This window comes from Citrus clementina, unplaced genomic scaffold (assembly GCF_000493195.1).
Source record: "Citrus clementina cultivar Clemenules unplaced genomic scaffold, Citrus_clementina_v1.0 scaffold_2, whole genome shotgun sequence".
Classification (NCBI taxonomy): Eukaryota; Viridiplantae; Streptophyta; class Magnoliopsida; order Sapindales; family Rutaceae; genus Citrus; species Citrus x clementina.
In genome coordinates this window covers 28,100,718-28,114,483 of record NW_006262688.1, presented here as the reverse complement: position 1 = coordinate 28,114,483, position 13,766 = coordinate 28,100,718, and the positions used below count along the sequence as shown (strand labels likewise).

The 13,766-nt window shown below is 31.2% G+C and overlaps 2 protein-coding genes across 2 annotated transcripts; one reads left to right on the top strand and one right to left on the bottom strand.

The window, feature by feature from the left end:
- Nucleotides 1-2,046: 2,046 nt before the first annotated feature.
- On the top strand, nucleotides 2,047-2,980 carry LOC18053456. Its single transcript, XM_006448248.2, has one exon. The coding sequence runs from the start codon at nucleotides 2,207-2,209 to the stop codon at nucleotides 2,837-2,839; it is 633 nt and encodes a 210-aa protein (XP_006448311.1). The 5' UTR covers nucleotides 2,047-2,206; the 3' UTR covers nucleotides 2,840-2,980.
- Nucleotides 2,981-7,303: 4,323 nt separating this feature from the next.
- Nucleotides 7,304-8,195, bottom strand: LOC18053455. Its single transcript, XM_006448247.2, has 2 exons — nucleotides 7,954-8,195; nucleotides 7,304-7,700 (listed from the first exon to the last, which is right to left on the bottom strand). The coding sequence occupies exons 1-2, from the start codon at nucleotides 8,063-8,065 to the stop codon at nucleotides 7,420-7,422; spliced, it is 393 nt and encodes a 130-aa protein (XP_006448310.1). The 5' UTR covers nucleotides 8,066-8,195; the 3' UTR covers nucleotides 7,304-7,419.
- Nucleotides 8,196-13,766: the final 5,571 nt, after the last annotated feature.

Genomic DNA, 13,766 nt, shown 5'->3' with positions numbered 1-13,766 from the left:
CATCCACAAGTATAAGGATGCATGTGATTGGCAGATTAAATTAAGAAATGATCCTTATCCTTTTTATAAATGTCAAGTGTACACTACCAATTTGAGAAATAATTTTATGTCTCAATTTTGTGTGTATTTTATTTTATTAGTTACTACTAATCACATCCATATATTTGTTACAACGAAAGTTGAGATAAAGTGAAGATCGTTGACATTATTAAGATTAAAATACTAAATAACTAAATCTAGAAACGCACTGACATATTTATATATCAAAAAAATTACCGCATAATCTAGAAAGATAACTTAAGTTCTTAAAAAGATATATATATTTTTTTAACATCGAATGCTACATCAATTGAGATGTAATCATATTACTATCCTTACATAGAAGTAATTTTTTTTTTTTTAATGTTCAATGTATTATTTTATTTGGTAAAAAAAGAAAAAAGAAAAAAGAAAAAGAACTTCAATATAATAGCGAACACCATGACGATCAAAAGGATTAAAGAAAGGAAACAAGTGGGGAATAGAGAAGCAACGGGGGTGCCACCACATTTGACTTTATTCTAATCAACACATGCATATATAACTCGAAAGAAAGAAAACAAAACAACTCACTCTCCTCTCCAACTGGCGTTGTTTCTTGAATCCGTGAAATTAAAATTTATAAAAAGAAAATAAATAAAAAAACAGCGGAAAATTCCACACTTTCTTTGATTTCTTCTAGCAACCTGGAAATCATGTCGAAATAGCTTTTGTAGATGGAATGGACCCACGCGCATTCACAGCCAACAATGGCCAGAACTTATTTATTGATGAATAATGGAAGCTGATTACATAGCGTGAGCGTAACCCACACACACAGTGCACAAACAAACAATCAAACACCTTCCCTCTCTTTTCTTAGTAAAAGCCTAACGCGTCTTCTTCTGCTTCTAGTTCAAATTTTCTTATCGGGCAATAACTTCTGGGACCCTGAGGTTTCGTGCAACCCTAAGTCAGGACATAGTTCGTAGTCTTTTCATACATGCCCCCGCCGTATGGTCAAAATCCACTTTGAATAGGCTTGTCAATAAAATCAACAATTTAAATATTATATACCCCTCAACTAAGCTTAAGCTTATCTAACGGATCGTTATGTTTCAAACTATTTAAGGATAACATATTTGAACAACTAATTAATATTAATAGATTATAATATGGATACTATTTTCTAAGAAAATAACTCAATTGCACGTCTATACTCTCTCTTCCTTTTAAATGAAAAAAGAAAATATAATTAAGTTCAGAGTATAATTTAATTACATAGGTTATTTACCATAATTAAACTTTTTTGAAAAATTAGCTCCATTCTCCTTTAGAAGTTTGTTAGTAAAACTTATAATTTAAATATTTTGCCCCTCAACTATTGAAGGACTTATTTGTTCCATTGTCTTCTAGCATAAAACATTAATTTATATCATGACTAAGAGAATTATTCTTTTGTTTGCCTTTGTATAAGTAATCCTAAAAGAATTGTCGTTAGTTCACTGATGATTGTTCATCACACTCTTTATACATACGTAACTCTTGAGTTATAGGAGAAATTATATATGTCTCTTTATGATTAATCATATCCTCTTAGTGAATTAGTTATAATTGATTTAAACCGTATTAACTTGATTAAAGAGATACACCCGTATGAATAAGTATGTCATCAATATGTTTATATATAAATATTAATGTTCATAAAAAATTAACTCACAATTTTATAGTTTGTATCTACATATATTAGGCCATCAGATCTTGATGATGCTATTCAAATTAGCTTACAACTTTATCTACGCAAAAGCATATAGCCAACCAAATAAAAATATAAGAAAGGGACCTATATGAAAACAAAATGTAAACTATATCTATATATTTGATTGTACAAAATCCTAGAGATACCCACGGTATTTCCCCACTGAATAATATTCTTTTTATTTTTTATTTTTTTTTCCCCTTATTCCGCAGGACTTCCACGATCATTTCCCACACTATTACTTTTTTTATTATTTTGGTTAACTCGTCAAAATATTCCGCCTACCATTTGACCCCCCGTTTTACGTTTATATATAAACCCTAACATCCCCCACCCACATTCTCTTCTCAACAAACATTTTAACGAATCTTCAACAAGTTCTCAGGAAGCCTTGCTACCTCTATATATCTCTGCGTTTGTGTTCGCATCATGGGCAATTACGTGTCGTGCACTTTACCGACCCCGTTGATGAAGAGCCCCAAGGCGGCCAGAGTCATTCTCCCCGGCGGCGAGATAAGGCAGTTCCGGGAGCTCGTGAAAGCTGCGGAGGTGATGCTCGAGTGTCCCAATTTCTTCTTAACAAACGCCAAGTCTCTTCACATTGGAAAAAGATTCAGTGCGCTCGCCGCTGACGAGGAGCTGGAGTTCGGGAACGTTTACATTATGTTCCCTATGAAGAGGGTCAATTCTATGGTGACCGCAGCCGACATGGCTTCGCTTTTCATGGCTGCGCACTCTGCTGCCAAGAGAATATCCGGTGGACAGATTGTGAGGGTGTCACCGGAATCTGGTGCCGCCGCCGCCTCTTGTGCTGAGAAGGAAGAAAGATTGAATGATGGTGGTAAAGTTGATGATGATGATAATAATAATGAAGAAGTATCAAGATTGAGCTTGGAGGGTGATCATGAAGGATACTTTCCGGTGCCGGAGTTCAAGTATAGATTAGTTTCATGTAGGTCAAGGAAGCCGTTGTTGGAAACTATAAAGGAAGAGCCAGTTTGTTCTAGTGATGATGAAATGATTGATGGCAATTTATATGTTTTAATTTTGAGAGATAATTAATTATATTTTCTCTCAGATTTGTTTACCGACGACCAAGAGAGAATGTTAATTAACTATAATTATGTAGTGGGTGTGATGTGATGATAAATCTATGTAGATAGAGAGAAATTAAAAGAACAGACAGAGATTGTGATCTAGAAATATGTTGATAGTTTTTGGGGAGCATGTTTGTTAACTATTCTAATTAAATTTAATAATTGTTTTACTACTAATTAATTTGAAAATTTTGTGTATTGCCTGGCTTGAATTTAATTGTTTCATTTTTGCTACTTCCCTTTAATTTGTTCGTATGCTCTTGATACGATCAAAATTTGTTCATGTAAAATTCTATCTAGCTCCCTTTTTGTTTCTGGGCTCTGGCATATATTTTCCATATTCCAACAATTCTAATTTGTTAAAAATATGATGACTTGAGCAAGAAAATTGTTGGACGCTCCTTTTCCCCATTTATTGTTGAAGAAAAAATCCGGTCAAATGGATTATTCAGATCAGTTACCACGCTATTCAGATTCAGTTCTGATTTCTGAATTGTGCATGTATGTGGGCTTGGATAATAAATATTGAGCACTTTTTATAATTTTGAGGGCTTCGTTTTATAATTTTGGACTTGGGCCTTCGTAGCTTTTACCTTGCTTGTTTTGCCAAACTTTATTGGATAATTTTAAGTACACCCCATCGACTCCAAAGATTATCACTTATGCGCATTAAAATATTGCATCAGAAAATATGATGATGCATCATTGATGCCATCAATCAGTAATCACTACTAAAAAAGTGTAAAAAGATGGGATCAGGCTACGGTGCAACAGTGGCACCGTGCCACTGTTGCACTTAGCCGTTGGATGCAGTTGGATTGGTGGGATCCACTGACATTCAACTGCATCCAACGACTAGGTGCAACTGTGGCACGGTGCCACTATTGCACCTAAGGGGAATCCAAAAAGATGACACAAAATTAAAAATTGGAGGCGGTTTGAGTTGACTTGTAAATTATCGATAATTTCGAAAAGGATTGATTTGTTAAACAGTTTTTGGGTGCTAGCCTATGAAGTATGCAATCAAATATTGGGACAAATATAGAAAATGAATGAGCGATTGAGCATGGAGCCTTGAAGTTGAAGCTTAGTTGCCTGTTCTTCCAAGTAACTTTAAAATGCTCAGAAGGGTAATTTTGAATTACCCCTTATTGCCCTTTATTTCTAAAAGTTTCAATTTATTCCTTTTTGTTAACAAAAAAAAAAAAAAAAATCAACTCACTCCTCTTTTTCCTTTTTTTAATAACAAAAATAAGGTAATTTAATGTTTTAAAAAATAAGAGAATAATTTATGGATGGGGCTGTTTGGGAATAAAGTTAAACTTTATAAGTTGTTTATTTTATAATTGTTGACAAAAATAATGTTTGATAAACTTTAAAAAACTGCTTATTTCATAAGTTTTTTTTCCATTTTAATAGTAATTTCTAAGAGTATACGAGGGTTTATTTTTTTGTAAGCAACATACTAAATAAGGCATCACACCTTTTTAAAATTCTTTATAACCTTGTTATTTTAACAAAATAAAATTATGTCTTATTTTTTAATAAACCATAATATATAAACCATAGATATCATATAATCGTCATAATTACTATATACTTTATCCACTATTAAAACTTTGATCGAATCAGTTTACATTTTTTTTATATTTTACGTTTGTTTCCTATCATAAGAATTAATAAGACTTGCATATAATTATGTAAATTTTCATTACAACCATGGCATTGCACAATATATAAGGGGGCATGAGCATAGCATGAGCTTCATCTTGAAAACATTGAAAATGGTCCTAATTCAATTTTTGACTCAGAAATAGAAAGAAACAACTACACTTAAGAAAAATATCACAATACTAATGGCTCTAATAACAAAAGGTAGAAAATTCAATTTTTGATAAAGTGAGTGCAATACATATTACTTTTTATTTTATTTGGATGTATGTATTAATATGAATTTTTATCGTATTTTATGTAACATATTATAAAGCTCATTATAGTTACTTAGTAGAATTTTTTGGCTTTATGTAATCTTACATAGTGTTTTAAAAAGAAAAAAAAAAGATGTCTAAACAATTTTATTAAACTTATTTTGAAAAATAAAAGTTAGTTTAAACTTTTGTTTATTTTGGTAATTCTAGAATAGAACAACACTTCCATACTAAAATTTATTAAATGCATGTACTATACTTTTTCAAACTTAAACTCAGAGCAACTATCACACATTAAACTAATTTTTTAATCATTAACTTATTTCATTCGCACAGCATAATCAACTAATTTAATCAATCACTACGGTTGTAAACTAGTGCATAATCATTTCACAAGAAAGATAATTCAAAATTTAGCAAGCTCAACTAAAAGCTATTTGGGAGTTTGAGACAGTCATTTTCGTTGCTTTTGCTTTTTAGGGTAAAAGTCGCTTCTAGTCATCTGTAGCTGTCATGGACGGAAAAAGGAATGTTGAGGAAGTCTATTCCGAATGAATAAATAAAAAGAGAAAGCAGAACAGTAATCTGAACTTGGCATGTCGTCAACACTGAATGTGTTGCAGCTTGCTGCTTTCGTTCTCAAGCAAATAAAAAGCCTCCATCACAGCTATGCCACTAATATATGTAAATTTGACTTCTATGCCTATGATGAGCAAACTCCTATATCTTATTAATCCCATCATCATATTTATTGCCCTTAATATCTCCCCTTTTTTATAATCTCAAAGGAAAAAGATGATCTTATCCTATAACACGAAAAACAGTAATCCCCCCCCCCCCCTTTTTTTTAACTACTATACTACAATCTCTTAGATATTAAAATCAGGATTTTGTGGTACAGCTTTGAATATTTAAACTTAGAACATGTCGATTTTTACTTTTAAATATTTGAAATAAAATTCTTCCTCAAATTGGCACATGAGAGGACTTGAATTGAACTTCTTCGCATAGATTTACAATCTAACTAAAGATTGATATCCCATACCATACATGCCTGAAAGGGCTTTTGGAATTTTAAAAGGATATTCTTTTTTTATTATTAAATTCTTTAAGGTAGAAGAGGTGGGTAAAATCAAAATTATATTTTTAATCATGTACCTTTCCATGATTCGAATTCAAGGAGTCCACTAAATAAAATTACTTGACTAAACAATTGGGAATGATAATCGGGTTAGTTTAAGCATTGCAATGGAAGCAAAAGGTTACCAATTTAAGTCCAAGGGGACATGTTTAATTTAGGAGCAGAGTGACTGTAACAAGGGGGAAAATTGAAAATCTAGTTTGGGTGGGAATTTTGAAAAATACGGCATTGACTTTGTATAGATCAAAGTATCCTCTATATGTCGTGGTTGTATTTGTTATGATCCACTTGATTCAACAAAGGTTTGTATTCGGATCCCCTAGTCAAGGGACTGTCTATGTATATATCCCTTAGTATTTATCAACAAAACAAAATGTAACATTAGCTAATTTGTATATATTTTGTGTGTGTTGTAAATATAGAGACTCATGGGTCTAACTCACACTCAAAGGCTAATTCAAGAGTTAAAAGGTTTCTCTAACTTATAATATTAGTCCACTAGAACTATTCTTAGCTAATATGAGATAATATCCTCAAAACTCCCGTTACGTGCAAGTTGGTAGTTTTTGTTTAGTCCTTATCATGTGAAAAAATAAAGTGTGAGCCCACTCGTGCATGAATTTGACTCTTATATCATGTAAAAGTTCATATGTCTAACTCATACTTAAAAGTTAAGTTAAAAGTTGAGGGTTGCCTCAAGTTTATATTATTAGTCGAATAACTATTCTAAAGCGATGTGAGATAATATCCTAAAAAATAAATGACCTTAATTAAATATACCAATTTTTATCCGGACTCGTAGTATATATTGCAGTTCCTTCGATAATAATGTGCTGGAAAACTGACTCACGACTCCTGTAACAACTGACTGCACTTGGGTATCCTTTTGGAATTCCAGATCAAACCCTAGGTGTAAAAATAAAATATTGCAGACATTCAAAAATGTCGGCCAGCTTCCCCTTTTAAACACACCATGACATACGTATTATATCTTACACCATCTATAAATATAACACTTATCTTATTAAGCTAAAAAATAATAGTAAGCTACAGGCATTAATCAACGTATTCGCTCAATATATTACCTTTGATTAAAAATAACTAATTAAGGGTGCGTTTGGGATTGAGGTGTTGTAGCTTTTAAGTTACAGCTGCTGTGAAAAAAAAGCTGTAATTATGAAACAAAAGTTAATAATATATAGTAAATATAAATTTTAAATAATAATTTTGATAAAATTATTAAAGATATAATAAATTTTATATTATACAAGTGAAAAATCATATCAACATAGTTTAAAAGCTACAGCAGCTAGTGTTTACCAAACACTTTAGTGCTGTAACTTTTAAGCTACAGCTGCCTAACCTCAATCTCAAACGCACCCTAAGTTGCTTGCTGCCACAAGTTATAACACAAAACAAAAGAAAGGACATAAGCTTATAGTGGTGATAATAAATCAGAAAAAATATTTGAGAGACCTAATGACTTAAGCTACTCAAATTAACGAGAAAGGAGACGAGGAAGAGGCAAAGAGAGCCGCTGAGAAAAACAAAGCCAACGGCCCCGCCGACAAAACCCATCATCTTTACCGATCCGTACAAAATATCGGCTCTCTTACGATTGCGATAATGATCATCATAGCTACGTTTATAATTCCAGCCATTTTCAAGTCTGCAACACAACATCTCCTTCTTCTTCACTTCCTCTATTCTCTTCCTTAATGTACTCAAATTTGCATCCACAATATCCGCTCTCTTTCCTACATATCAAAAACAAATGTTGAAACACACCATTATTATTATTATTATTATTTTTTTGGCTTTGGGGGGAACTGCGATAAAAAATTACAGCTAGACAAGGAACGTAACGAGTCTTGTATATATATATTAAAAAAAAAAAAACATGATAGTGGAAAAAAAGCCTTATTATTTATTGTATAAATATCCTCTTCTTCTTCTTCTTCTTCTTCTTCTTCTTCATCATCATCATCATCATCAAATTTAACGGCTTACCTTCATCTTTGAAACTTTGAGATGATCTCACACGAGGGAACTCGAGCTTTTTCTTCTTCTGCTTGGGACATGAACAAAAGCTACAGAAACCAGCTGTTAAAGAAGAAGCCATTAGCAAAGTTGATCAACTTGCTCCTGATTCTTTTCTTATATATATTTATATAAGAAAGTTATATACATATAGACAGAGAACGCAACTGCGGCTTTCATCGAACTCTTTCTTAAATTTTTCTATCAAACATATATGAAATTAATAGCTATATTTGGCAGCTATATATAGCTTTTTTTAAAACATGTAGCTAGATAGGTTTTCTGTCAAATTAATTTATTTTTAAATGAAAAAGGAAATATGACATGACTTGAAGAGGATGGATTACCATGCATGAATGTACATATATATGTCTTTTGTTGAATTTTCTTGTATATTTTTTTCACTAAAGCATATAATTATTTGCCTTTGCATCTCCATTTCCACATGCCACCAACACTTGTCCACAGTCTTATTGGTAAAACTCTCTTTGGCAAAGAGAAATTATATATTAACCATTATCAAAAAAGAAAAACGAAGAATATATATATATATATATAACCTATTTTACAGAATGGGACAAACTTTGAGAGGATTTAGGGCTGTAAGTCTAGATTTTTTTTTTAAAAAAAAAAACATTTCTTCAGTGATAGATATAGGATCTTCATAAATCAACAAAACAATGCATGTGCTTAGACGTAAAGTGGCGTTAGATAGATGTCTCCTCATCAATCAATCAATCAATCTTGGGTTAATTTTGTCCTGCCCCCAACTGTTTCAACATTTTTCGCCACACACCCATATGTTTCGAAAATACTCACTCCACACCCAATTCCGTTAATTTGACCGTTATGTTTAACGGAGCTATTTGAAATTTAAGTAAATGTCCAAAATACCCCTTATCTTGAATTAGAGAAAAATAAAATGAGATAAAATATTAATTTAATAATTAATGTTTACATTAAAAAAATTTATTTAAAGGTAATTAATAATAATTTCATCAATTAAATTATCAAATAAATTTAATTTATCATCATCAAATAATATTTAGGATATGAATTTCCAAATTTGCCCTTTGACCGTTAGAATAAACGGTCAAATTAACGGAATTGGGTGTGGAGTGAATATTTTCGAAACATATGGGTGTGTGGTGAAAAATGTTGAAACAGTTGGGTGCAGGACAAAATTATCCCATCAATCTTTAATTTTGCGTTGAATCTTATGAACTAAATGATACGAATGTGCAACAATGTATAGTCCTAAAATATGCAAAAAATTTGGGACCATTTGCAATCTTTAATTTTGCTTTGTCTTAAATTAGTTTAGAAACCAATTTTGGAGAAAGTGGTTTTGTTCTTTCCTAAATATGTAGCTACAATTTTGGGACCGTTTGCAATCTTTAATTTACTTTGTCTTAAATTAAATTAGTTTAGAAACTAATTTTGGAGAAAGTGGTTTTATTCTTTCCTAAATATGTAGCTCTTCTTGGAAAATGTTATTATCAACTAGCACAGGAAAGCGATTTTTCAAGCATTTTAACTTTTGTGTTTTAATTTGCTATCAGAAATTAATTGTACTCACCAAATGGTTGTGGCTCAGTTGGCAGCGCAGACTGAGTTTATGGGAAGAGTTATCAGGTTCGATCCCTACTAAATACGTCATTTGGGAGGGGTAAAGAGTCTTAACTTGTGACTACACTTCGAATTCAGATTAGTCGGAACCCAATGCGATCGTCGGATACCGAATGACTTACACCAAAAAAAAGAAATTAATTGTAATCATTGATCTGATAAACATAACATGCAGACAACGTGAGAGAACATAAAACTAATGCATACCTCATTTAAAACATATCAACTTGTAAGAACACCCCATAAACAACTTCGGTTAAAAGAACAGAAAAATATATGCTCCTCAAACAAATTTACGACGTGTAAGTTTTAGTTGTGGCTACATTTGCATCATTTAATTTTGACAAATAAACTATATAACCAATGAGCAAAAGGTACACAATTGATCATGCATGATTATATCCCGTTGCCCCATGCTTACAGCATGTATTTTTGTTACGTACATACAATATCCATCTCTTGCTTAAGACCCTAAAAGAGATATTAAAAAAAATAGATAGATTAAAAGTTTGCGAATTTATATTCTGAATAAATCAGATTCGTTTTTTTTTTTTGAAAAAAAAAGTTAACCTAAGCTAATGCTTAACTTTAATTCCCGGAATATAAATACATAAAGAAAGAAAGAAGAGAGATAAGACACGCTCACTATTCTGAAAAAATCGATGATACAGCGGATCATTATTTGAGTTGCTTACTAAGCCTTACTTTTGTAATAAAATAATTCATATTTCATACAGATTGGTCCATATGTCACAACGTTAAAGAATAGGACCGTGTGGTTTGGTAACAAAACAACGTTATTAAAACGTACAAGAGATGGAATTGATAATAGGAATTTGTGGTACTGTCTATGTTAATTGAATTAATTAATTACTTTGTCTGTCTTTATCCCTGGTTAAATTAAGGTAATGTTTATTTTCTGGAGTGGGAGTGTGGAGTGTGGATTCCTCCAACTCCAGTGTTTACTTACCATTTTTAAGGGGGGAATAGGATTCTCACTCTGTGGATCCCACTTAATTTTAGAGTGGGGAGTGGGGAGTGGGGAGTGGGATTCTCACTCCCATGGGGGTCGGTGGGAGTGGGAATCCACTCCCCCCTATTCCCTTTTTAGCCTCATACTTAAAATAAATAAATAATATTATATTTATTAAAAATAATAATTATAACATATTTATTTTATTAAATTTAATAAAATAAAAATAAATAAATATTATATTTAAATTAATAATATTAAAAATTAATTTTAATAAATATTAATTATTTAATTAATAATAATAAATATTTTATTCTAAGAAAATATTAATTTTGTACTATATTATCAATAATAATGTTTTATTTGTGTTGCTATTATTAATAATTTTTATTCACATAATTTAAATTAATAAAAAATTATGATTTACATAATTAAGAATGTTATTAATTATTATTAATTTATAAATATAATAAAATATTTATTTTATTTTCCAAATATATTTTTATTAATTTTTTAATTACAAATTATAATTCTTTACATAAAGATAAAATTATAATTTAAAACAATTTACTCTCAATCCAAGACAAAGTAAACAAATAATTGGGATTCTAATTGACAATCCATACTTTCATTTAGTCTAAGTAAACACCATACTCTCACTCCCACCCCACACTCCTAATCCCAAGATTCTCACTCCTCAGGATTCTCACTCCAATCCAAAAAATAAACGCAGCATAAGAGTATTGCAATTGCATGTCAGGAAACTCTTGTAGTTTTGGTACAGATTTGTGTATGCATGTGATGTCATACGATTTCTAATTGTACTTAGATTCCCATGATGAAGTTAAAGTAAAAATGAGTTGGTATTTGTGTTTAATTTTTCGTCAAGAAAATATTATTAGAACTTAACTAATTAAATTACTTAATTATAGCCTCCTATTGAATGATACTCACGCACTTAGGTTATTGTTTGACAGTAATTTTTCACTCTTAAAAAAAAATGGTGGCTTTTCTTTAAATCTAGAAATAGTGTAAAATGACTAAAATAATTTTATAATAGTATTTTTTGATTGCAAAAAATCTTTAAACAAGTATATTATATATTCTAAGACACACAAATTTATCGAATTAATAACTCTCTAACATCATATCTTAACACATTGGCACAATTCAAGTACTCAATTATTAACACACATAGTGGCGAAAAAACAAGCAATATAATAAAAAATAGAGAGGTACCCAAGAAAGATCACAGCATACATTTTAATCTTTTAAAAACGATTAAAATAAGGATGAAAATCGATCAAATGACAGTAGTTAGGCGAGAGATAATTGAAGAACATCCGATCAATGATCATGGTGCTTAAATAAAATGGGGAAAAAGTAGAAAGAATACAGAAAAAGTAACGTAGCAAGTGCGCGAAGATCCAATACAGCCAGTTCAAGTTGAACACGTGGCAAACACCCACGGAGCGTATATGAAATTGCACCACGTACAACATTGGAAGAATCCATGCCTCCAATAGGATCGACGATAATTAATCATTCATAGAGGCAAATATACTTTAATTAATTAATTTAATTAAACCATTTTAGCTTTTCCTAAAAAAGATTCCAGTTGCTATGGAGTCTTTTAGTCTTCATTACGTGGTTGAAGATGTATCTCTTATTCTAAAATTCATCTAAAATCAAATTTCATTTTTTTTTAATTTCAAAAATCATGTAATCGTATTTGTTATAGTACAGATATAATTGTTTTGGAAACAATTAAAAAAATAAATAAATTTCTTTAAAATCTTGACCATGTACTGCCATTAAGTTTTAAGAACTTCTATCCTGATTTTCCTTTTCTATGGTTCCTACTGTCTTTTTTTTTTTTCCCAGCAATAACATATTTTCATTTAAATCATGAATCAAACCTTATAAAAAAAAGTTAGTTTGATCAATATGTTCAGGAGCCCGACCATGTGGTTGGTTTTCTATTAGATAAGTTGGTTTGATCAATATATGATTTATATGTTCAAAAATCTGTTTTTAATGGCTACTCTAAGGCAGCACAACCAATTAACCATCAGTCTTGTCGATTCAATCTGGCTTAATTTTCCAAAATTTCGATCCATCTTTACCATAAATCAAACAACAAATTCCAGCTTAGATTTCTAGGACTTCTTGCATTAAGCTTTTAGTATTATTTTCTCAAGTCGTCTTTAAGACAACAAAGGACGTCATCAGGCAGCGGCCTATTTAAAAATCTATTAGATAAGCTTTGAGTTCCCTTTTCTCCTAATGTTTCCAAAAGAAAAGAACTTGGAAAGATATGCATATATGAACGATAGACAGCATAAAATTGTGATGATTTCGTGCATGTATAAGTAGTCCACGTGTCAGTTAATCATCCTAGTCCGTCCAGAATAGCCATGTAATCACATTTTCTCTGTTAAATTAAAGAGTCGGAACGTGATTGAAGTACACATGTAAGATGATGGATTCAAAAGATCGCGGAAAAATTGGAAATTGTCAATTTGATTGCACTTTAATCGTGGGACAAATGAACAAGTGTACCTATTACAGGGTACTTCTTAGTTATGTAGTTAGGCAGATAAAGTTAGTGGATTTCAAATTAATAATAGCGATTTAAAGGATCTTCAATCATGCAGCCAGGTACCTGTAGTTAGAATCCAAATAGATAAGAAAAAGATAATTTAATTAATATATTCTAAATTTGGTCTAATACATATAGAGTTTTGAAGTTCGCATGGTGGGTGTCGGTTCAATTTGTATAATGTTTTAGACGAAAGAAGAGAGATGAAATTCGACCCTTGCTTGGGGAACGATTTAGTTTCCATTGAGGCAATGCGTAAAAATTGAAAAATAAAAACTCTCTTTGTGCATAAATCTAATCACGTAAAAATCATCCTGAAAATGAATTTATTGAGATCCATCAATGCCCGGAAACAAACAAATACAACACATTCTCATCTACGCACATGGCACATCGTGCTTCTAAATTAACCATATCCAAAACAAACAACCAAATAATAATATTTGTCGAAAATCTTCAAGAGCATGTTACCCGTCCACAGCAGCCGGGGCCTTGGAGGATATGCCACCTCTGACTTTGGCTTGCTCCTGCCCTTTCCGAACCGCATACATATTTAACTTCTCAACAACAAACATCACA